General features: G+C 47.9%; 1 protein-coding gene and 1 long non-coding RNA gene across 2 annotated transcripts in view; both read right to left on the reverse strand.

Moving 5' to 3' along the window:
• PTPRJ (protein tyrosine phosphatase receptor type J) overlaps positions 1–4579 on the reverse strand; it is a 169442-nt gene extending 164863 nt beyond the window's left edge. Inside the window, exon 1 of the mRNA XM_030864402.3 lies at positions 4151–4579. Within this exon, the coding sequence (XP_030720262.2) occupies positions 4151–4411 (261 nt within the window). The 5' untranslated portion in view covers positions 4412–4579. The remainder of the gene's footprint in view (positions 1–4150) is intronic.
• Positions 4580–18800: 14221 nt separating this feature from the next.
• LOC115857672 (uncharacterized) lies at positions 18801–24223 on the reverse strand. Its single transcript, XR_004041333.2, has 2 exons — positions 23717–24223; positions 18801–19093 (listed from the first exon to the last, which is right to left on the reverse strand). It is a non-coding gene; the product is annotated as an uncharacterized lncRNA (long non-coding RNA).
• Between the last annotated feature and the right edge of the window lie 1236 nt (positions 24224–25459).

A 25459-nucleotide genomic window follows, 5' to 3' on the forward strand; every position in this document is an offset into this window, starting at 1 on the left:
ATCAGGGAATTCCCTGGAGGTCCAGTGGTTAGGACTCAGTGCTTTCACTGCTGGGGCCCAGGTTCGATCCCTGATCAGGGAAGTAAGATCCTACAAGCCACGTGGTGTGGCCAAAATTAAAAAAGAAAAAACATTAAAATAAAATAAAATTGGACCATGAATAGCACCTACCTCTCAGTTATTTCTGCAATGGTCAAATGAGATAATGCATTAAAACCCTTAGTGCCTGCCACATATAAAGTTACCTATTAATTAATGTTGTCAGCAGCATTCCATTCGAAGGGAAAATTGCCTCTTACCCTACACTCTGAATAATTCCCTTGGCCAAGCAGTGAATGAACTAAGAAAGGAACTGCTGATGAAGTGCTGGCTAAACCCAGGCCTACAGTCATTCAGCAACTCTACCTGGGCCTCAACCCCAAGCAAAGATTACTTTTAGGAGCTAAATAACCTCTTTGCTGACCGAAATTGCTCGCTCAGGAGCCAGGATTCTCTCTGCTTAGGAAACCTTGGGTGTTCTGTGGTTATCTTCACCGTGTGGCTAAACTTGAAGTCGGCTCAAAGTCACAGTCTAACCATAAACCAATTTGCTCTGTTTTCTTAAACTGTCTGCAAACAAAACATAATCGTTTGGTTTTTCCATTGTTGTTCTGAAGCAAAACAAAAATATTTAAAGTCACCCCTATGAGAATTTTAACAAGCAAGTTCAAGGGGAGTCAAAATAATTTTTTGTACCCTGGATGAAACAGGTAGGTAAGAGGGCTTAAGGATTAGCTACAGTAGACAATAAACACAAACAGCTATTATTCACCAGGAAACAAGAAAACAAAGGAAAAGCAAATCCAAAACACTATAAGACCAACAAAACAGCTATCACTCACCAGTTTGTTTGTTTGTTTTTCATTCTAAAGCAGCCCACTATCAAACTGATTTTATAAAGAATCTGTCAGGACTGCTTTTCTCCAAAGAAGGAGGCAAGGGGGAAAAACTGCTTTGTCACATTGCCTAAAACATACACACAAACCAAAATTAGTGGGCAAAAATGCTACAAGAATGGGTGAAGTCACCGCACCCAGCAAAGTCCTCATGTTGGAATCATCTCTGGCCATCCTTCCTGTCTTGGAGAAGGGGGATGAGAAGCCAGGTTAAAAAATTGCTTTTCCAGCCCTACTAAGCATTAAGTCTTCCAGCACCTCAGCTTCCTTGCTTCCGTACCCATTATCATTAATGCCCAAACAGAGCTTCATCTTTTCTACAACTTGGCCATTTTTTAAGCTGCTACAGTTGATTCCATTTAAAAACACACACCATCCAAGCCTTACAAAACCAACCAAGTGTTAGGGAGGCAGTCGGATAACTTCACCCACATTTCCTATATGTATGGTACAAGCTTCAGAAATCTCAAATATGACTTTCAATCTCAAATATGATTCGACTTTGAAAAACTCAATTTACACCCACAGTTTCAGGAGTACACAGTGAGGCAGGGCTGTGCCTATTGTAAAATTAAGAACAAAGAGAAAACATGGCCCAAAAAACAGCATCATGAAAATCTGAGGCATGGGCAAGTGACACAGGTTCCAGTCCCAGCTCCTCTACAGTCTTGCCAGGTGACCTCAGCCCAATCACTGTCTTCCCTGGGCCTCAATAGCCTTATCAAAAAAAGAAAGAAAGAAAAAGAAAAGAAACAAGCAAAGGAACAAAGAAAAAGGACTTTGAGCTACCTTGAAGTCTGGTCCAGCTCAAAAACGCGCTGAATCCCTGAAATACCCAGTATCAAAATAGACCGTCAAATGTGGATTTTGAAAATGCTTTTTCAGAGAGCCTTTTAGACTTCCTATTTTATAATGTATCCAAAAATGAGAAATAAAGAGCCCTCTTGAGTTTCTACAGGACAAATTAGAGAGGAAGGAAATACCTGAATAGGGGACAAGTGTAGCGTGGCAAGATGCTATTGAAACACAAGGAAGGATTGGGCAAGAAATAAATTTACCCAAGAAACGTTTCGCTGATTCAAAGCACAGCTAGCAACCATCAGGGCCCAAGCAAAACCATAAATAATATAATAAAATATATATGTACCAAAGTAAACTAAAAATAAATGAAGTATTTCTTTAGTATTAACTTTGGTACAAAAGATCTTCAATATGAGGCAATATTTTTTTAATCTCATACACTATTCTCAATGAATTTCCTTACAGGGTCAGGGAGAAGACAGTCCATACACACTGTACCTTAATGTTAACCCCATCTGGACACACTTTTTTTTTTTTTTTTTTTTTGCGGTACGCGGGCCTCTCTCACTGTTGTGGCCTCTCCCGTTGCGGAGCACAGGCTCCGGAGGCGCAGGCTCAGCGGCCATGGCTCACGGGCCCAGCCGCTCCGCGGCACGTGGGATCTTCCCGGACCGGGCACGAACCCGTGTCCCCTGCATCAGCAGGCGGACTCTGAACCACTGCGCCACCAGGGAAGCCCTGGACACACTTTAATGTTTACAAAGCTCTTTCAGACACTGGCCAGTGAAAGTCCCTCAAACAACGCTATGGGGCAGGTGGTCCCATGCTACAAAAGCTATTAACTGAGGATGGAGGAGACGGAAGAGCAAGTCCAACCTGCACCCGGCCCTGGAGCTGGTCTTCTGACACCTAATCCAATATTCTCTGCAGGAGGTCACAGAGCCTTCCAGGCCTTCAGGACAGCCTGTTCAAAGCCTGCCGAGGAAAACTGTGTGGGAACACTAGCAACCAGAGCGTCCTTTGGGTGCTGAGAGTTGTCGCAGCCCCCAGGCCCCAGCTGCCTTCTTGTCCTGCCTGCTGGGCTGCATTGCTGCCCCAAGGCTGACGTCTCTGCTCTCAGACAATCTTTTTATTTGTGCTTGAAAAGTTTTCCCTTGTAATAACCTACAATGGAAAAGAATCGAAAGTATATATATAGATATATACATATATATGTATACCCAAATCACTTTGCTGTACACCTGAAACTAATACAATATTGTAAATGAACTACATTTCAATTTAAAAGAAAGAAAGAGAAAGGAAGGGACCTGGAAAAAAAAAAAACAGTTTTCCCTGAAGCCAGGTTCCATACCCAGCCAGTAACTCACTTCCCAGGTTTTCAAACATCATGTCCTCAGAGCCGCTGTCTGTATAAAAGAAGCAAGGTTTTTCCTTCACAAAATGCACAACAGGGGTATCATCAGGGCCCTTTCGACTGCGAGTTCAAGACCCTAGCAGTCTCCTAGAAAGCTGTGAGGACGAACCCGCTGGCTCAGCTCCCGCCGCAGGGCTGGGTGATTCTGCTTTTTCACTTCCAGTTCCCTATCTGTGAAATGGGGACATCTCCCAGCTGCCCGGCCTCACCCCGTGGGAACACCGTGAAGGGGAAACGGCGCTTTCAGAAAGATCGTCACCAAAACGGCAGGCACAGCATTATCTGAAAAGCGAAGCTAGAAAACAGGGCGGGGAGGGGGGGGGAGCCGGCGCCCACAAAGCACGAATTAAGCATCCAGGGAAGCAAGCAGCTTCTCCGGGAAGAGGACCGTCGCCCGGAGGCACGCCTGCGAGTGGCCACCTTCTCCCCAGGCTGAGAACTTTCCCCAGAAGCAGCGCCCTCTGCCCGGAGGCCCCGCGCCTCTCCCACTGCCCGCCGCCCGCCGCCCGACCCTGCCCCGGCTCCCCGCGGCCGCCGCCGCTGCCCTTCGGCCCGGCCCCTCGGGCCCCCGCAGGCCGGGTCGGAGGTCGGCTGCGGCTCGGCCAGGCCCGCCCGGCTCCGCGTCGGGAGCCCTCCACAAACACGCCCCCTCCGGCCGCCTCGGGCTGGCGAGCCGGGCCCGCGCCGGCCAGATGTGACCAGCTCGGGTCAGGGCCGGGCCAGAGACGGCCTGCAGCCCGCGCGGGGCCGGCCACGGGGAGGCTCCGGGCACCCGGGACCCCGAAGCCCACCACCCTCCCTCGCGTACGCGGCAGCCGGGGAAACGGCTCGGTCGCCGGCGCGCGAGGCCGGCCTCCAGCAGCGGGGGGCCCCGAGGACGCGGACCCCCCGCCACCTCCCCCGATCCCCGCAGGCAGGGCGCACCCGGGCAGGTGCAGGGGCTGCCAGTCCCGCCCCCACCCTCCTCGCTCCCCCCCCACGGGCCCACCCATCTCACCTGGCCCAGGCGCAACAGCAGCAGCAGCGGCGGCAGCGCCCAGCGGAGCCGGGGCGAGCGCGGAGGCGGCCGCGCCTCCCGCGCCGCCTGCTTCATTCCCCGCGCGCCCTGGAACGTGCCCGGGACGCGCGAGTCGGGCCCCGCCGTGCTTCCGAGCCCCGGCGCCCTAGTCGCCGCCTCCAGCCGCCGCCTCCGCCTCCTCCTCCTCCAGCCGGTCCGCCTCGTCCCCGCTCCGCCCGCCCCGGGCTTCCCCGGGGACATGGCAGCAGCGGCGGCGGCAGCGGCCACACGGCGGAGCCTGGCGGGGCTGCAGCGGGGTGGACGCGTCCCTGGGCGCGCAGGGGCTTCGCAGGGCGGAGCGAGCGGCGCCCACCCCCCGCGCTCAGCGCCCTGATCCCGGCTCCGGCGGCTCCGGCTGCCTCCTCCGCGCGTCATGCGGATGGGGCTACAGGGAGCCTCGGCGAGCGCTCAGCCCCCTCCCTCCCCCTCCCCCTCTGAATATTCATCGCTTCCTCCCACCCCGGCCGGCCGACCGGCTGCCGAGCACCGCGGCCCATCGCCGCCCTCCCGCTGCAGCCCCCGCCCCCGCCGGGCCGGCCGGGCGGCTGGGAGGGGGCGGCGGCGCTCCCCGCGCGCTCCCGGGCGGCTCCCCTCCGGCGGGCAGAGGAAGCTCCCCCGCCTTGCCCGCCCTCTCCGCCCAGCCCTCCCACATTCCTGGGACTCGGCACCCGGGACGCGGCTCTGCGGCTCTCGAGACGCGAGCCCGTACCCCTCGGCCCGGTTCCATGGCCCCGAGTTTGGGTCACCAGATGTTGACCGAGACCCCTGCCGAGGGCACAGCCAGGCCTGCGTTAAGACGGCAACCCAGGGAAGGCCTGGTTGACCTTCGCTGGGTTGCCGGCGAAGGCTTGGAGTGGCAGTGGAGGTGCATGAACCCCTAAATTGTAGGGGACGTGCAGTGTGTTCTCCCCGCCCCCATCCCCGGACCAGGGAGGCAGAGAGCAGGCATTGGAGCGGGTCCTGTGATTAGGGTCCCCCGCTCTGCCATGTGGTAAACCTGGCTCTGCTAGTAGTACTAGCTGTGTGACCTCGGGAGAGGCATTTCACCTCTCTGGGCCTCCTTTCCTCATCTGTGAAGTGAGGATAATACTAGTACCTGGCTGGAGAGACTTGACCATTATATGAGATAATGAACGGAAAAGCCCTAAACACCCGGCCTGACACCACACATAGTGGGCCTCAGTAAGCAGTAGCTCTTCCAGCAGCTTTCATCACATTTTCAAAGAAGTCCACAACCCGAAAGGGGTTAAAGATTACTGCAGATGTTACTGTTATGCCCATGCACACAGGAGGGAACTGAGAATCAGATGCTCAGCCTGTTGCCCAAGGAAAAGTAATGAGAGAAAGGGCTAAACCAAGGAGTGCTGGGGAGGGAGAGATGAATTCCAACCAGGGGAGGAGGTGACACCTGAGCTGGGCTTTGAAGGATGGGTTGAATTTCACCAGGAAGATAGAGGGGGGCAGGGGCTCAAGAAGTGGGAGCAACTTGGCAAAAAATGGGAGGCGGATGCTTCAGGCTTGGCCCTTCTGAGAAGAAGCAAATGGGAGGTTGAGGGGTTCATATATAGAGACTCTGAAAGGCACAATAATAAGTCTGAGCTGGATTCGATGTGCAGCAGATTGTAAACCACCAGGTGCCCAACACCACAACCAGACACCTCTTGTACCTCAGGTTCCCCATCTACGAGACAGGAACGCATCTTCGCTTAAAGGGTCTAAGCAGCTCCTACCAGGACTGCACACACAGAGAACAGAAGGTAAAGGAACCTCACCTGGTCACTCAAACACCCTGCCATCTTTTGTTTAAACACGGTGTAATTATCGTAATTCACCAGGAATTCTGTTCCTTCCTGACTCCTCACCTTCTTGGGGCAGAGACAGGTGGTTTGAAAGCCGTTCGTTCGTATCCATGATGGCCAAAGAAAGCGTGACTTACTGCCAGTGCTACCAGGTCTTCAGGTTGCCCCAGATACTCATAGACCCTACCGACCCTAAGGATCCATCCAAGCCTCCACTGCTTCGTGCCAGGTCTGCGAATAGCTCTGGGAACACCAGCGTGCGCTTGGGTTTTTCTCCTGGATGAAATGTGTACTCACGGCTGTGTTAGTTGGAACCGGATTTCCCCACAACATGGTGATGAAAGAGAATAAACAGTATTTTCAGTAAAGGGAGTTACAGCCTGAATAATAAACTACCTGTTCAGTCATAAACAGATCACACTGGATTAATGACCTATATGAGACATAAATTAATCTTGAGTACGTGTGGTATAAACTCCCTGAGGGCAGGGATCGGGCCTTTCTCCCCCTGGTTGCCCTGCAACACCTCACTCAGTGCCTTACCCATGGCAGGAAAAGCTCATTTTTCCACAAGGATAAATTAGGGAAGGGTCATTCTCTTTGCAAAAGGACTTGAGATTATGTTCCAGTGTACAGGAAGATCCTCAGATGCCACCTCCCCTAGAAATTCCCAGATGCCCCAACCCTGAGTTGGGTACCCTTCCCCCTCTGTGCTCTTGTAGCTCCCTGTGCTAACCTAACCTAACCACAGTGGACTGTAAGTCAGGCCCTTGAAGACAAGGCCTGCATTTTCCTTGTCACTGTATCCCCAGCACATAATAATCACTCATATAGTATTTATTTAGCTGAATTGAATGCATTCCTTTGAATAGCAAACTAAGGTGTTAAATATATGTCTGTACACACACACACACACACACACACCCCAACTTCCATTTGCAAACAGCTTTTCAGGAATAAATCTGCTGTGCAAAGTTCAGAGCACATTCTCTCTGAGAATAAATAATGCTATCTGACCTTTTAATCATGTCCACCCTCAAGCAAAAGCTAAAGCTCTACTGAATATGGGGCCAGGTGCCCAGAGAATGAAAGGGTCAAAGCAAAGAGAGGCTGGGGGGCAGCGTACCTGAATGTGTTCCAAAATTGCCAGGTAAGAATCACCCAGTGGCTTGTTATAATATACGTTCCCATGCCTTTCCTTAGACTGCAGAGGACTGTATCTGTACTTTTCACCAGCTCCTTGGGTAATTCTTGCTGTGAAACAGGATTGGAAGGCACTATTGATCTTATGGCTGGCCTGCATTGCATCCCTACTAATAATAAAGACCATTGATCTGGTACTAACTAGGTGCCAGGCACTATTCTAGGTACTTTACATCCATTATTTCTGCTCCTTACTACAACCCTATAGAATGGGTATCATTATCAATATTTTAGGAACAAAGAAACTACATCTCAGAGAGGCTTAGTTACTTACACAAGATCACAGAGCTTCAGAGGGGCAAAATCAGCATCTGAAACCATACCTTTCTTGCCACTATGTCATGGTGCCCCTTCCCTTGACATTTGTAGATAACTTAATATAAAGTGTTTTCTGTGTTAGCTGTTGTTATTACTTTTATCATGACTCTCTTGGGCCTCAGTTTCCCCAATTTTAAAATAGGCAGTGACAGAAGGTACAAGACTTTCCACTTCATCCCCCAAGAATGGGGAACAGGCAAGGCAACCATGTTTCATGAGAGGTCCACCATCCCAGCAGGAAGCAAGCCTGCTGGGCACCAGCCTGGAACCAGGTCGCCGGCCCTGCAGGGAGTCAATTCAGCCTGGCAACCCTCAGTTTATTTTAAAAGCCACCATGAGCAAACCATTCTCCAAAGCCCTCCTAAGCGGAATGGAATGTTTCTTGGGAGTCTGATTAGCTAATGTTGCAGGCATGGCTGCCCTAAGACCTTCCTGCCTCACAGACTTGAACTGAATCAGAATGGAAAGGAAGACTTTTCGAAAGTTCTTTAAAAAAAAAAAAAAAAAAGTAACACTTCATCTTTACAATAGTAACAGGCTGTTTCCTGTGGACTAATAACTGGGCTGTGGTTAGAACTCCATGTTTGTCCACCAGACCTCAGTTCCTCCTGAAACACTGCCTTAATCACCTGCCCCTGTACCAAACCAGGGAGTGTCTCGGCAGGCCTTTTTTGTTCCTGACTTCAAGCACTTGCAACGTTAAGCATGTTCATATTTCTGTGCGTGTGTGTGTGTGTATTATGTGCTGTGTGTTGTATGCTGAGATAGGAAACAAAGTTTACTTGCAAAGAAACAGTAGCACGTGACAGATTTTTCAGAGTGTAGAGAGCAGAAAGAGAGCCATTGCTCTCAAGAGTCCCCACCCTTTCCCAAATGTAGGCACCCACAGGGAGGAGCCCACGGGCTTCTGCACTTCCAACTGTTAGGTCCTGAGTCAAGCTCCCAGGGAGCCCAGTACCTTCAAGCTCCCAGGGAGTCCAGTACCAATCACACCGGGCTGGCAGAACGAACACAAGACCCAGGGTTTGGGGGTACCTGGGTACACGGGGAGTGTGTGGTAAGGAGACTTGGAGCCTAGGGGACAAGAGGCTTTTGTCCAGGGCTTGCGAACTACTTCCACACAAAGACCACAAGTGCCAGGTTGGGGGCAGGAGGGCAGTCAAGCCTGCAGCAGAAACATCACCTCCAACAAAGGAAGGGCTGAGAGGTGTAAAGACAAGAAGAGCGAGAGTAGGCGGGAGGCCCAGAGTCCCAGGGCTTCTTGGCAGCCGGGTCCTTCCTCGTTAAAAATAAATTAATTTTTTTCAGGTTTGAAAAGAAATGTTCTTTCTTCTTTTTTTTCTTTTTTTTCAGGTTGAAAAGAAAATCTTAATCACATTGGGCTGGATGTATACAACACCTGGGTCCCTGCAGTTAGGGTAAGTAATCAACTCGTGTGGGAACAATTGTATAGTGGAATCTTGCTAGCAGAGAAGAAAATACCCTGAAATCTAAATAAGCAAATAAAAATCATGTATGGCACTATAGTTACATTATATATATAAATGATATATAAACATGTGCACGTATATATCATATTAGTATGTATCATATTAGAGAGCTACAAGCATGAGCTTTGCTAGTGGCAATAAAGTCTAGTGGATATGAGTCTGGACTCTGGAGTCAGCTGCCTGGGTTCAAATCCTGGTCCTGCCATGTATTAGCTGTGTGACCCTGGATAAGTTACTCAAGTTCTCTGTGCCTCAACATCCTTATCTGTAAATGAGGATGTTCTTGATGATGATATCTACCTCATAGAATTTTTATAAGTATTACAGTAGTTAAAGCACCGATAATACTGCCTGGAATAAAGTAAATACCATGTAAGTGTTTGCCATTATTAAAATATTTTTTTGGAAGATCTGAAGCAGGGTGGTGTAATGGGGGAGGATATGTGCTTTGGATCAGATGGTCATAGGTTCAAGTCCTATGCTTGCTATGTAATTTTGGCCTCCATTTCCTCATGTAAAGAATGGGATGATAGAGACTTCCCCGGTGGTCCAGCGGCTAACACTCCATGCTCCCAGTGCAGGGGGCCCAGGTTCAATCCCTGGTCAGGGAACTAGATCCCATATGCCGGAAATAAGAGTTCGCATGCCGCAGGTTAAGATCCCACGTGCCGCAACTAAGACCCGGCACAGCCAAATAAATAAATAAAATTTTTTTAAAGGGATGATAATTGATCATTATGAAAATGAAAGGAAAAGTCACATGCAAAGTGCCTGGCACATATTCCAGGAGATACAAGTGGTAAAGGCATAGTAACTGATAGAAAAAAAAAAAAAGGAGATTGGGAATGAATGGTACTAGTGAATGGTACTCATGACCATCACAGTGACAGAGCCTCTAAAACCTGGCAATTGAAAGTGTGGCCCACTGGGCAGCAGTATGACATCCCCTGGGAACTTGTTAGAGTTTCTGGCCCCACCCCAGACCTACTGAGATGGTTGATTTGATGAGTGGGCCTTGGGATGCCCAGATATCTGGTTAAACACTATTTCTGGATGTGTCTGTGAGGGTGCTTCCGGAAGAGATTCACATTTGAATTAGTGAGCTGAGTAAAGCAGATGGCCCTCCCCAATGTAGGTGGGCTTCATCCAATCTGTTGAGGGCCTGAATAGAACAAAAAGGCGGAGGAGGGTTGAATTTTCTCTCTGCCTGACTGTTTGAGCTGGACAACGATCTTCTCCTGCCTGGCGTTCCGGGTTCTCAGACCGTCAGACTCAGACTGGAATCTACACCATTAGCTCTCTGGCTCTGTGACTCTCAGGCCTTTGAACTACACCACCAGCTTTCCTGGGTCTCCAGCTTGCAGATGGTAGGTCATGGTCTTCTCAGCCGCCATAATCACATGAGCCAATACCTATTTTATTTGTATATATTTTTTTTAACATATATATATATATATATTTTTTTTTTTTTTTTGTGGTACGCGGGCCTCTCACTGTTGTGGCCTCTCCCGTTGCGCCAGACGCACAGGCTCAGCGGCCATGGCTCACGGGCCCAGCCGCTCCGCGACATGTGGGATCTTCCCGGACCGGGGCACGAACCTGTGTCCCCTGCATTGGCAGGCGGACCCTCAACCACTGCGCCACCAGGGAAGCCCCAACATATAAATTTTATATATTTTTTTCCTATTGTTTCCGATTCTCTGAAGAACGCTAACTAACGCACCTACTAAATCAGAATCTGCATTTGAATGAGATTGCCAGGAGATTCCTATATACCTGAAAGTTTGAGAAGCACTGACCTGGTCGGTTGGGTGGCAAGGCAGCATGCTCCTTAAGAGCTGGCTCTCAGGGACTTTCCTGGCAGTCCAGTGGTAAAGACTCCACGCTTCCACTGCAGGGGGGCCGGATTCCAACCTAAAAGAAAAAAAAAAAAAGGAACTTCCCTGGCAGCACAGTGGTTAGGAATCCGCCTGCCAATGCAGGGGACACGGGTTCGATCCCTGGTCCGGGAAGATCCCACATGCCGCGGAAAAACAAAGCCCACGCGCCACAACTACTGATCCTGTGCTCTAGAGCCCGTGAGCCACAACTATCGAGCCCATGCACCACAACTACTGAAGCCCGTGCGCTTAGAGCCCAGGCTCTGCAACAAGAGAATCCACCGCAATGAGAAGTCCGCGTACCGCAACAGAGTAACCCCGCTCGCCTCAACTAGAGAAAGCCCGTGCGCAGCAATGAAGACCCAACGCAGCCATAAATAGATAAATAAATTTATTCCAAAAAATAAAATAAAAGAGCTGGCTTTCAGCCTTTATCAGTGATTTGGTTAACATGCTTATTTCTGGCCCCCCATCAGAAACTCTGAATTAGGGTTCTATCTCCGATTAGAATTGGAGCTCAGGACTCTGCACTAAGAAGCACACAGGTGACCCAGGTACCGTTAGCTTCCTCCAACCACTCTGGGAAAACACTCTCAAGTGTCTTCTGAGTCTATGTGATTTTTTTTTTCCTATGAAGCAAAAGAATTTTAAAAGGTCTAGACTACCACATATAAGCAGAATATGTTTAAAGAGTTTCCTTTTACTTACTTAGAAGCTATAATCCAAGATCAAGAGACAGTAAACACCTAAGTAATAACATCCAGTTCCATTATTGGCAGCTAACTATGTACCAGGCTATGTGCAAGCTATTTTATACACTTTATCTCATTTAATCCTTCTTTATCTGTATATTTATACCCACAACCCTACCCCACAGGTGCTGTCATGATTCCCATTTTATGGTTAAGGAAATAACAGCACGTACAGTTTAAGTAACTTGCTCAAGGACACACAGGTGGCGGAACAGGAGGCGGACAAAAAGCTGGCTGAAGCCAAACTTGTGTTAACCATTCTATGATTGCTTCCCAGGGCAGACATCCCTGGCCTAAGGAGGTCCTTCTGTAGAACTCTTTCCCTACCCTCAGTATCTCCCACATGGTCCTTTAAGCTTCAGCGTCTTGCCAAGGGCAGCATGTTACAGATACCCCTGAATTCCCTGAACATACACAATAAATGCATGATTTCAAGATAAGAACATATAGACAAATTCCTCTTCTCCCTTGTTTCTTATTCATCTGCTGCTGTCATTTTCCTCTGTTGTTATTTTCATCAGGCTTTTTTTTTCTGAGACTTGCATCCACTCTGTTGAAAGGTGCTCTTGCTGCTCTCAGGGCTTATCATCCTGAGACTCGGGCAATTGTAAAATATTACACACAAAGAACCTTGGAGGTCATCCAGTCCAACCCGCTCACTCTACAGATGAAGAAACAGATGAAGAAACTGAGGCTCAGGGAGGTTGAGTGACTTGTGAATGGTAACACATCTGGTCCATGTATCAGCAGTGCTTCAGCAGTAAGGCTCTGTTCTGCAATCTCTCTTGACGTGCTCCCTCTCCTCTATGTGACTCACAGGAAAGAAAGTAAGATCTCTCGCATTCTGGGCCTCCACCCTTCTCAAATAACCTCCATTAATCTCTGGGCTGTTAAGAAATTTGAAATTTGCAGTCACCAAAGATGTACAGAACATGAAGCATTTTTGCCTTGAGCCTCTGGGCCCTGGGAAAGCAAGCTGGGCTGGGCTGATCCTGGGCCTGGTTCTGATTTGGCCATTGTCCGAAGCAAAGGAATCCAGCACAAAGAAGGAGTTTGTACACCAGCTGTAATCCCGGTGTAGGTAAGCCTGCAACCGGTGTCCTCAAGGTCTTGGCTTTTCTGGCAAAGCTAGATTTCCTTTACTCCGGTCCCTGCTGACACAGTGACAACCTGAAGACTCGTTAGGCCCGGAGCAAGACATCCGCAGAGAAGAAGCATAAACATAAACAAGGCAAAGCAGTGAAGGGATCCTGCCTGGCTCCCTAACTCGACCTGGCATTTGTTACCTGGGAGGATCCCTGGCTCCCGGCCTCCTGGCCTTCAGCACCAACCTGAGGCAGGTGTATTCTCTGCGCACCTGGATCATACCCAGGTGTTAGCCAGCCAGCTCGATCTTCCACTCCCAGGGCTAGAAGGGAGTTTAGAGGTCATGCATTCAACCCCTGATTTTACCAGTAACCAAACAAAGGCCCCAAAGGAGGTCAATGATTGTCTAAAGCCATGGAGAAGTGTGTAGAGAAAAGTCAGAATGGGAACTGGGATAGGAGTGGAATAGAGAGAGAGGTATACACACATGTGCACATGCACACACACATACACACAGTGTTATGTCATTTTAAAGTTTACAAAATTCTTTCACATACAGTTAAGAATGATACTCAAGATAGTTTAACCTGTCAGGCCCACAGCCCTACAAACATGAATACATTTGGCCCTCTCCTGAGAAGTGGGCTCTGACCCTATTTCCATCTCACAGATGAGGAGATGAAGCCTCAGAAGACTGACACCTAGCCCTGTTCACCATCGTAAGTTATATTTGTGTTCGCTTGTTTGCAGATTACAGAGATAGCTTAAGCAAAAAGGGGGGTTTTGTTATAACACTGGAGTGTCACAGAGCACCCCCAAGGCAGGAATACCCAGGGCCTCCCCTAGCCTGGGACCAAGAACTGGAAAACCACCAAGAGCTCCAGACAGCTGTCTCTGCCTCTTGCTTCTCTCCTGCAGGCCACCCTTCAATGCATCTCCGTGTACTTCTTTCCAGTTTTTCTCACCTCTGTTTCATGTCCTTATAGTGACTCGTAGACCATATCAAATCCCAGTTCTCAGAAGGAATCTGATTAGCCCAGCTTGGATCCCATGCCCACCCCTGGTCCAATCAATGTGGCTGAGGAGAGAGGGTCATATTACGTAACGATCGCGACCAAAGGCCACCTCGCTGGTAGGTGGATGCACAGATAGGGGTAGCAGTGAGCTGAGCAGACACCCCAAAAGTTGTCTACTATGGTCACACAGGACACACAGAGCCAGGGCTCAGGCCCATCTCCAGCCTGTCAGGACGGGATGCCTGTCCGTAGGACCACTGACGCCTCTGTCCCCAGGGCCATGCCCAAATACATGGCTGCCCACTCTGCACTAATCTTTGGAGGCCAAGGGATGCCCCTGTTGCCCTGGAAGGATTTAGGCTAAGGACTTAGATTCAATTCCAGCTATGCCTGCACAGAGATCAAGGGAGATCCCCTGATGGGCCCCTGAGTTTATTGATGAAATTAGACAGAGAAACAGAGGAAGGAGAAAACCTGTCATCAGCAGTGGAGTCCCAGAATCCTGCCTGCTTCTCATCCTCTGGTTGTCTGAACACTCTGTTTAGGGGCTAAGAGTGGTGCTGACTCTGTGGGGAGCACTGCATGGGGCCATGGCAGATGGAGGAAGTATCTGCAGGGAACCTAGAAATCAAAGGCCTGCTCAGGGGCTGGCAGGAAGCTACTAGGGTCATGGCGCTAGAAAAGGGAGACACAAAAGGCCTGAGCTGATACTGAAAGGGCAGGGGGTATGGCCAGGGAAAGAACCCCAGACAGGGGGAGAGCAGAGAACGGATGCCAGACACACTGCTGGACCCCTCCCTGCAGAGGCCATCTGGAGCTGGCCCTTAAGGACCATGGTAGGATGGGACCTGGGACATACATACTGCAGGTGGGAATGAAACCAATCCAGTCTCTCTGGAGGCACTTTGGCAATATGTATTAAAAGTCTTTAATGGGCTTCCCTGGTGGCGCAGTGGTTGAGAATCTGCCTGCTAATGCGGGGGACACGGGTTCGAGCCCTGGTCTGGGAGAATCCCACATGCCGCGGAGCAACTAGGCCCGTGAGCCACAACTACTGAGCCTGCGCGTCTGGAGCCTGTGCTCCGCAACAAGAGAGGCCGCGATAGTGAGAGGCCCGCGCACCGCGATGAAGAGTGGCCCCCGCTTGCCACAACTAGAGAAAGCCCTCGCACAGAAACGAAGACCCAACACAGCAAAAATAAATAAATTAATTAATAAACTCCTACCCTCAACGTCTTCTTAAAAAAAAAAGTCTTTAATAATAATAAAAACAATAATAATAAAGGCATTTTTACCTCAGAAAACCCACTGTGGTTATTTCTCCACTGCCTAGAAAAGAGCCTGATTCACAGAAGGGACTCAATAAAAATTACTAAACGAACGACTAGATGATTGACATGTGCATAAAGAGAGATATAAGCAAGGATGTTCAATACAGTAGCAAATTGGAAACAACCTAAATGCCCACCAATAGGGGACTAGTTAAGTAAATTATGGTATAGCCTTATAAAAGAATACTTTACAAATATTTTAAAGGATGGCATAGACGTATACCTATTGATTTGGAAGAATATTCTCAATATTTTGCTGGGGAAGAAAGCAGGATAAAAATAATGTCATTTTATAGAGAGAAAAACATTTTAATATACACATAAAGAAAAGTTAATAATGTATGAAAATGATAACAATGGGAAATAAGATTTCAGATCATTAATCCTTTCTCTTTTAGTTTATTTCTATCTTCTAAATTTTCTACCATGACCATGTGTTACTTGTATAATTAGAAATAGTAGGAGAGGGAATTCCCCTGGTGGTCCAGTGGTTAGGACTCTGAGCTCTCACTGCCAAGGACCCGGGTTCAATCCCTGGTCAGGGAACTAAGATCCCACAAGCTGCACGGCCAAAAAAAAAAAAAAGACAGAGAGAAAAGAAAGTAATACATGAAAATATTTCTCATCAGAAAAGGGTGAAGTGAGGCCAAGAGGGAGATGAATACAAGTGATCAATCAACAAATGATTTCAGAGCACTGGTTGCGTGTGGTGCTGAGTGCTTCAGCAACTATCAAGAAGTGTCAAGCAAAGTCCCTGCCCTCCAGGAGTCAACAGTGTGATGGTAGAAAATCACAGGGGAGGGTGGGAGACGGCTGCAGGCTGGCACTGAGACCATGGTGGGCACAAGGGCCACCGACAGTACTTTGCTTCCTGTGACCAAGGATAGACCAAGACAAGGCGGGGGGGGCTATGGATGGGGGAACCTAGAAAGCCAGAGATGCAGCAAGAACCAGCAAAGCAAAGACCGGCAATGATGAATAAGGGTCAACGACATCAGTGAGAATTAAGTTTAGCAGAAAAAAAAAAAAATTGAAATCCAACTGTGGGGCTTCCCTGGTGGCGCAGTGGTTGAGAGTCCGCCTGCCGATGCAGGGGACACGGGTTCGTGTCCCGGTCCGGGAAGATCCCACATGCTGCGGAGTGGCTGGGCCCGTGAGCCATGGCCACTGAGCCTGCATGTCTGGAGCCTGTGCTCCGCAATGGGAGAGGCCACAACAGTGAGAGGCCCGCGTACCGCAAAAAAAAAAAAAAATCCAACTGTGTGCTAGGTCCTGTGCTAGGGATACAGGTGCTAAGGATAATCAAAACGAGCAAGGTCCCTGTTTTCGTGGATTTACAGTTAAGTGGAGGAGGGAAGAAATTGACTGATGAGTCAATAAATAAACATAGCAAGAAAAATACCTGACAGTAACAAGCATTATTCGTTTTTAAGCTGCATCCAAATACCCCCATTGTCTTACTTCAAACAGTAAATGTCATGGGGAAAAAAAATAATATAATGGACATCCTCATACCTATTACCAACATTTAATTGTTCTTAACATTTTGCCATGTTTGCTTCATCTATTTTTCTGTTGCTGTTTTTGTTGTTGATGTGTTCTAAAGTACAAACATCATGACGTTTCACCCCTGAATACTTCAGTACACATCTCTAAAAATTAAAGACCACCGTATACCTAGCCACAACATGATTATCACACCCAACACAATTAATAATAATTCTTTAAAAGAATCAAATACTCTGCCCATGCTCAAGTATACACAATTGTTCCTGTAATATTTTTTTAATATTTTATTTATTTATTTTTGGCTGTGTTGGGTCTTAGTTGTGGCACGTGGGAGCTTTTGTTTCAGCACAGGCTCATCCCTGCAGTGAGCGGGCTCCAGAGCCCATGGGCTCTGTAGTTGCAGCGTGCCGGCTTAGTTGGCCCCCCACATGTGGGATCTTAGTTCCCTGACCAGGGATCGAACCCCCATCCCCTGTGTTGGAAGGCGGATTCTTAACCACTGGACCACCAGGGAAGTCCTCCTATAATTTTTTTTTTATGCTGGTTTTTCAAACTAAGATCCAATCAGCAGCTACACCTTGTGTTTGGTTGTTTTTACTTTTAAGTTTCCTTTTAATGTCTATATCTACAATCTCATTTACATCAACATCTGTGTAGATAGATCTCCATTGTCAATACCCTGGAGGTCCAGTGGTTAGGACTCCACGCTTTCACTGCCGAGGGCACGGGTTCAACCCCTGGTCAGGGAACTAAGATCCCACAAGACTCGAGGCACGGTCAAAAAAAAAAAAAAAAGATCGCTCCCAAAAATCATGTACCCAGTATAGCTAGACTCAGTCAAAAGAAACCCAGGCTATTAGTGGGTAGCAAACCCTGTAACCTGGTCCCCTCCCATCCACTAGTAAGAGGTGACTGACTACAGGTGAAATTGCTGGCCTTGGAAAAAACCCAACTATACCCTATAGGTGAATCAGCTCCATCTGAGAAGGACTGTTGACTCCCTCCCGCCCTTGCCTTTCTTGGATAGTTCAAAGAGGCAGGTGGGGGCTTCCCTGGTGGCGCAGTGGTTGGGAGTCCGCCTGCCGATGCAGGGGACACGGGTTGGTGCCCCGGTCCGGTAGGATCCCACATGCCGCGGAGCAGCTGGGCCCGTGAGCTATGGCCGCTGAGCCTGCGCGTCCGAAGCCTGTGCTCCACAACCGGAGAGGCCACAACAGTGAGAGGCCCGCGTACCGCAAAAAAAATAATAATAATAAGAGGCAGGTGGGTGTAATGGAAGAACATAGGGAGCAAGACCTCCAACTCTGGCTCCCTGACTGTGGAGCGATGTGGCCTTGAGCAAGTCATTTCATCTCTTTGAGCCTCAGTTTCTTTACCTGTAAAATGAAGATAGCAACCACCTGGGGGGTTGCTGTGAGGGTGAAATGAATTCACTTATAAGCATGCCCGTCACAGTGCTTGAATTTCCCACAAAGCCTGGAGCAGATATTGGTGCCTGATCACCAAACTCCTCTTCCTCCCGGTGACACAGTTAGAGTACATTTCCCAGCCTCCCTTGCAGTTAGATGTGGCCATAGGATCAAGATCTGACAGTGGAATGTGAGAAAAAGTGTGTTGTGCAAGCCACTTCCAGGCTCAGCCCACGAAACATTCTATGTTACAGGTCCAGAGAAGCCCTTGAAATGATCTGTTGCAACACAAAAATCTATGTATCTGGATCCCTGAATGACCACATGGAGTGAAGCCCTTGCTGCCAACGAGGAACACCTGATTTGGACTTTACACGAGCAAGAAATAAACCTTTAGAGTGTTAACCGATGTGGTTTTAGGGTTTAGCTTTTACAGCAGCCAGCATTGCTTTAACAAACGCAAAGCTTGTTGCTAAAGATGAAGCCATTACTTAGAAGGAAAACGGGGCTTCCCTGGTGGCGCAGTGGTTGAGAGTCCACCTGCCGATGCAGGGGACACGGGATCGTGCCCCGGTCCGGAAAGATCCCACATGCCACGGAGCGGCTGGGCCCGTGAGCCATGGCCGCTGAGCCTGCGCGTCCGGAGCCTGGGCTCCCCAACGGGAGAGGCCACAACAGTGAGAGGCCCACGTACCGCAAAAAAAAAAAAAAAAAAAAAAAAAAAAGAAGGAAAACCTACATAAGGTTTGATCTGAACCACGGTGGCTTTCGGAAAACCAAATAAGGAACCACATGACTGTTAGCGAGGACATTTACATTTTAATATTGTATTCCATCAAACTTATGACACGTTTTTTTCATATTTTTACATCTCTGAAATAAGGCTGTATGTTGTAATCAACAGTATGTCAAATTGCAGGCAGCCAGGAGATAGTCGTGATATAGTTGCAGTTGACCGCACGTGCACAAACTTGGTCACAGTTTTCCGTCTCGTCTCCTTTCCCTTGAGTTGTGTGCACTGTTAGCACCACAGGTGTTGGTTTAATCGCCACTAACAATGTCTTCAAAAAGATTCCACGCTGATTTGGCACTGAAATGAAAAGTTATTGTGTATTAAAAAGGCAAGGAAACAGAGCAGCTTGATACATGATAAAAATCTATGTCTAAATAAGACTTAAAAGAGCTCTTTCAATATGCATGAAATGGAAATTCTACGTGATAGGAAAGCTTTGTGTCGTGATTTTGTATTTCTTAGAAATGCATCAGTAATGGTGTGGTTATGATTGACAGGTGCCTTCAATTTAGTGAAATTGTCAATACATCAAAACATCAGTGATTTCAACCAAGGAAGGCATCCAGTGTAAATAATGGTGATAATAATATAACAATTTACACTTGCCAAGAGCCAAACATATGCCAGGAAGCTCTGCTTTACTCACATTATCTCATTTAATCATCATAACAACCCTGTGAGGTGGTTACAATTATACATGATTGCAAGTCGTCCTGAGTGTTATATGGGAAAGGAACATGATGCTCGGAGAAGGAACATAATTCAGATTGGGTGGAGGTGGGGAGGGGAACCTCCCTGAGGCAGCAAAGAGACCTGAAAGAAAATACTAGGCAACATTTATTGAGCATTTACCATGTACCGGGTATGAGTCAAAGTTTATTGTGTTGGGACTTCCCTGGTGGTTCAATGGCGAAAACTCCATGCTCCCAATGCAGGAGGCCCAGGTTTGATCCCTGGTCAGGGAACTAGATCCCACATGTTGCAATTAAAGAGCCTGCACGCGACAACGAAGATCCCGCATGCCACAACTAAGACCCAGCACAGCCTAAATAAATTTTTTTAAAAAATCAATGGCCTTTAAAAAAAAAGTTTATTGTGTTAACTCACTCAATTCTCACAAAAAGCCTAAGAACATTATCAGCTCCATTTTACAAATGAAGAAATCAAGACAGCGATAGAGAAGTGAAATGATTTGCTCATAATAACTCAGCTAAGGAGTGATAAACCTGGGATCTGAACCAGGGCAGTGTGGCCCCAGAGCCCATGCATCTTACTTACCACTCACCTAGTGACTGAAACAAATGAGTCTCCATTTTACCAAGAACGGCAGCAGTAAGTGACCCCGTTACAAGCAAAAGCTCTAGAGCCAGGCTCCCTGAGTTCAAAGCCAGGCTCTACAACTGACCAGCAAGGTATTTGACCTTCCGAAGCCTTAGTTTCTTCATTTGTTGTGAGGTTTAAATGAATTGAGACATATAGAGCTTAGATCAGAACCAGAATATAGTCAGCCCTCAAACAATAGTACATAATATTGTCTTCGTACAACACTCACAGTAACTCAGAGAAAACTGAGACTCAGGGAGATTTAGCAATTTGTCAAAACCCACCCATTTCAAGAAAGGAGTCAGGATTCAAAGCTAAGTTGCTTCACTCGGAAGCCTTTGCTTTATGCATTACCCCATGGAGGTGCCTAGTAATGATGAGTCAGTGGTTTAGATCTTCGTCCTGAAGGTTTCCAGGAAAGGAGATTCTCACTCCCAATGTGATATCTCATTTTAACATCCCAAATCCCACTCAGTAGTAAGGCTCTCTCATTGCCAATCTGGATTTCATCTGTTTTATTTTAAGGTCATTTCCTCTTTGAGAAGGAGAGAAGATGGAGACTCACCAGTTTCTTCGTTTTGTATCTTTCATATACTGTACGTTACATTTCCTCGCAAACATAGAGAAAGCAGGGAACATTTTAGACTCTGGCACGAAGTAGATGCTCAACAGAGAAATGTGTTGTGTGGAGAACAGATCGGTGCTGCCAGAGGTGGGGTGGGGGAGTTGGGGGTGGGCAAAATGGGTAAAGGGGATCAAAAGGTACAAACTTCCAGTTTAAAATAAGTAAGTCATAAAATGTAATGTGCAGCATGTTGGCTACAGTTAATAATACTGTTGTAGGGACTTCTCTGGTGGTCCAGTGGTTAGGATGCTGTGCTTCCACTGCCGGGGGCATGGGTTCAATCCCTGGTCAGGGAACTAAGATCCCATGTCTCGGCGTGGCCAAAAAAAAAATAATAATAATAATACTATTGTATGTTTGAAAGTTGCTAAGAGAGTAGATCTTAAAAGGTCTCGTCACAAGGAGAAACAGATTTATAACTGTGTGATGATAGATTACTGTGGTGATCACTTCACAATATATACAAATAACAAATTATTATGTTGTACACCTGACACTAATGTTATGTCAATTATATCTCAATTAACAATAAGAATAATAAATAAAGGCAAAAGGAATGTTTTATGAATGAACAAATGAGAGAACAGCTGCACAATCTCAAAATTCCCTCCCAGATCACATGGACCCCATGCACCCCACCCCTGCCCACCCAGCCCGCTTTTCTCTGACTCCCATTTCTTAACTGTAGTGTTTCTCAAACAAGGGTGTTGCAAGGGCATTCTGAGCACAATGTGGAGTTGAAGTGGCCTTAGTATGTGGTGACACCCTCGGTTTCCTCATTCCTCATTCCCTTGGGCCAGCTTTTACCAAGAGGGTAGAGATGGAGATATCTCTGTGTGTGTGTGTGTGTGTGTGTGTGTGTCTGTGTGTCTGTGTGTGTGTGTGTGTGTGTGTGTGCTGGGGAGGGGGTGCTGAGGTTGAGGGCAGGCAGGTGGATGACATGTGACTCACACACATCCTAACAGTCCATCAAGGTCACAGGTGTTACAGGCAGAGGAAGGTTGGGAGTCCTGTGGAACATTTATCATCAAGATGGGAGACCTGGACCTTTGGTTACAAATAATAGAAACCCATCTCAACACGCATAAGGAAAAAAGAAAGGCATGCATTGTTCACATAACTTGGAATTCCAGGGGTAGTTCTGCTTTCAGGTATGAATAAAGACATTCACATAAGACTTCAACTTTTCTCTCTTTCTCTCTCTCCCTGCTCTGATGCTTTTCTCTCTGTGTTTGATGGTACGCTCTCCTCGGAAAGCAGGCGTTCTCCAAATGATGGCTGCTGAGAACCCTCAGTGGACATCCTCCCAGCCTGCAGAGAGCTCTAGCCATCACGACTGTGTTTACCTTGGGGGCAGTGGGAAGGGTTTGTCATGGGGAAGAGGCTGTTTTCTTTTGTCAAAAAATTGAAAGCTTTCTCAGAAGCCCCAGAGCAGACTTCCCCTCGGGTCTTATAGGCAACAACTGGGTCACGTGGATACCCTAGCTGCAAGGGAGTCTAGAAAAGTGAGAAATAGGGATGTGATTGGCTTAGATGTATCATGATCCATGGCCTGGGGCTGGCCATGTGGTCAGCCTGAACAAAATTGGGGTTTCTTAAGCCAGGAAGGAAGGAGACTAGATTGGGTAGGTAACGAATGGCGTCTACCACAAGAAAGTGTTGTGAGGCAAACTGGCTAGATCGCAGAAGGAGCACAGGGAAGAGAAGCTTTGCAAAAGTAGTGGAAATGCCAGCTAGACAAAAACAACTTATGTGCACATTAGAATTGGGGAGGAGGGAGGTGAAGGCCAGGAAAAGATGTGAATCAGGGAAGGTGGGCATGGCCAGAGTGGAGAGGACCAGCCAGCTGTGGACAGCACATTCCTGGGAACATACAGCTCTTATCCAAGGATATTCTGCAGCAGAGGTTCAACAAATACAGAGGATGCTTGGTGAGCGAGGAGCTAGTGAGGGATCTCACCATGCAGACAGTATGAGTTCTTCCCACTGTGTTTGTTCAGTCTCCACTATTTATGCTCCAAAGTGACCCTAAACCAAAGCGACGAAGGTGTGATACCTCTGGGGCACCAAGGAGAAACATGATGGAACATCCTCAGTGGTTCCCTGCTACTATGAACTCAAGTCCAGACTTCATAGTCTGGTCTCACTGGTCCTCTCCAGCTTCATCCATCACTATCCTCCTCCCTCCTCCATCCTTTTGCTCCAGCTCCTTGGAGCTCTCTAAATCCAGGCTGTACTTTCTTTTTTTTTTTTTTTTTTTGGCTGCGTTGCGGAGCATGCAGGATCTTAGTTCCCTGACCAGGGATCAAACCCCGTTTTTTTTTTTAAATTTATCTTTGGCTGTGTTGGGTCTTCATTTCTCTGCGTGGGCTTTCTAGTTGCAGTGAGCAGGGGCTACTCTCCATTTTGGTAAGTGGGCTTCTCATGGTGGTGCTTTCTCTTGTTGTGGAGCATGGGCTCTAGGCACTTGGGCTTCAGTAGTTGTGGCTGACGGGCTCAGTAGTTGTGGCTCATGGGCTCTAGAGCTCAGGTTCAGTAGTTGTGGCGCACGGGCTTAGTTGCTCCGCAGCATGTGGGATCCTCCCAGACCAGGGATCGAACCCACATCCCCTGCATTGGCAGGCGGGTTCTTAACCACTGCACCACCAGGGAAGCCCAGAATCACGGAGTCTTAACCACCGGACTGCTAGGGAAGCCCAGGCTCGTACTTTCCTGACTCCAGGATTTTATTCCCACTGTCCTTCCTGCCCTTTCCTATGTGTGACCTCTCTGAGCCTCTGTTGTCTTTTCTGTACAGTGGGAAGCACTTCCCTAACTAGGTGTTGTGAGAACTATGAAAATGAGATATACCACGGTTAGCACTTCGAAACCGCCAGGCACATAATTAGTGCTCAGTCCCTGCTAGCTACTGTTATTCGTCAATCCCTGTTTTGAAATCATAACAAACTTGACATACTTGCCGTAGTACTTACGCATTTCTTCCTTGCTGTCTTCCTGAATGACTATGTCAAGAGAATGAGCCCCAGCGCAACGTGTGTGGCTGCCCTTTGCATCTTGCTCTCTGTAGTGGCATGGCAAGCGCACAGCTGTTCTCGAAGAGTTCACCTGAGATGCAACACAGCCAGCCTGACGAGGGACAGAATGTGTCCATCCAGGACACGTTGGAGGATACAGAGCTAGGTTGGGCAGAAAGGCAACTTCCGGGAGTGTTCCCTCTTGCTGGCTGTGGGGCCACACCAGGAAATGGAGCCCACCCACGGTTCCACAACAGAGCTGTTAGGAAAGTCAGACGAACTTGTCCACCAACGATGTGTGGTTCGGGTCTGCCGCCAGGCATCTCCCCCAGAAGACAGGAATTTACCAGTGTGAGGAGGTGAAGCCTGAGTGCCACTCGACTCCTTTCATGGCCCCTCGGCAGTGACTCAGCGGGAAGCCAGCCAAGGTCTGAGTCACTCCCTCCCCTCCCACCACACCCAGGGTTTTCCTCCAGGGCTTGGAAGGCTGCTTATAGCTGGAGGTGTAAGTCTTCAGTACCTGGGTCTGATCTCTTCAACACAGCTTAGTATTTAAAAGCACAAGCTCTGGAGTTAGGCAGCTTGGGTTAGAAGCCTGGTTCCACCTCTTATCTAATCCACAGCAAGTTTCTTAGATTCTCCGGCCATAGTTTGCCCATCTGTAAATGGGAACAATAATGTTACCTCCCTCACAGAAGTGAAATATCTTAGAACAGTGCATGGTACGCTGACAGGGCTACTCGAAAACCCCAGGCCTGGTCCCCCCTCAGGACTTTTGCACTTGCTGCTTTCTCTGCCTGTTTTTGCCCCCAATGGCAGCTCCCTCACTTAATTCAGGTCTTTACTAAAGATTCATTTTCTCAGTGAAGCCCACGATGGCCGCCCTATCTAAGCCTTCCTCCTCCCAAACTTCTTACCTTCGTTCCCACTTTGTCTCCATAGTACTTATCACCGTCTAATACACCATGCGTTTCAATCATGTATCTTCTCTACTGTCTGTCTCCCTCCACCCACGCTGGAATTCAAGTTCCATTTTTGTCTGTTTTCTTCACTGCTGTACTCCCAAGACCTAGAAAAGTGCTGACACATAGCAGTTCTTAATAAACATGTGGAATGAATGGAAATGAATGTCAACTTATTCACCATTATTTATCACCAATTATTATTGTCATCAATAAAGATCACCAGTAAAGATCACCATTATTATCTCATTCCAGTGAGACTCAGAGAGAAGTTCAAAGCTTAAAACCATTACCAGATTCTGCACATCTGCCTTTGGTTCATTTATACTTGAATTAATAGACTCTCAAAACTTGGAGACATCCACTGTTAGGGTGGAAAACTCTGTTAGCCACAGGGCTGGGCAGACGGCCTGTAATGTAAATCCGATGGGGCCAGTAAGGAGTGGTGAGAACCCAGGAAGCTGGGAGTCCAATCCCCACCTAAAGGCATTTAAATTCAAATGAAAAAATAACCTCTACTAACCAAACACGTCTCTAAGCTGCATTTCCCTGATTCCAGACTCTAACTGTAAATTTATCTTACCACCCACTGGATCATCCTGATCTTAAACTATCCAAATACTGACACGACCCAGAGACCCCATTCTCCCACCACCCTGACATCAAGACTCCAGGTGGGCTTCACAGGTCTAGCAGTCAGTTACAATCTTAGCTCTCCTATTTTGGGCTGCTTTGCTGC

The sequence above is a fragment of the Globicephala melas genome, chromosome 8, assembly GCF_963455315.2.
Source record: "Globicephala melas chromosome 8, mGloMel1.2, whole genome shotgun sequence".
Taxonomy (NCBI): domain Eukaryota; kingdom Metazoa; phylum Chordata; class Mammalia; order Artiodactyla; family Delphinidae; genus Globicephala; species Globicephala melas.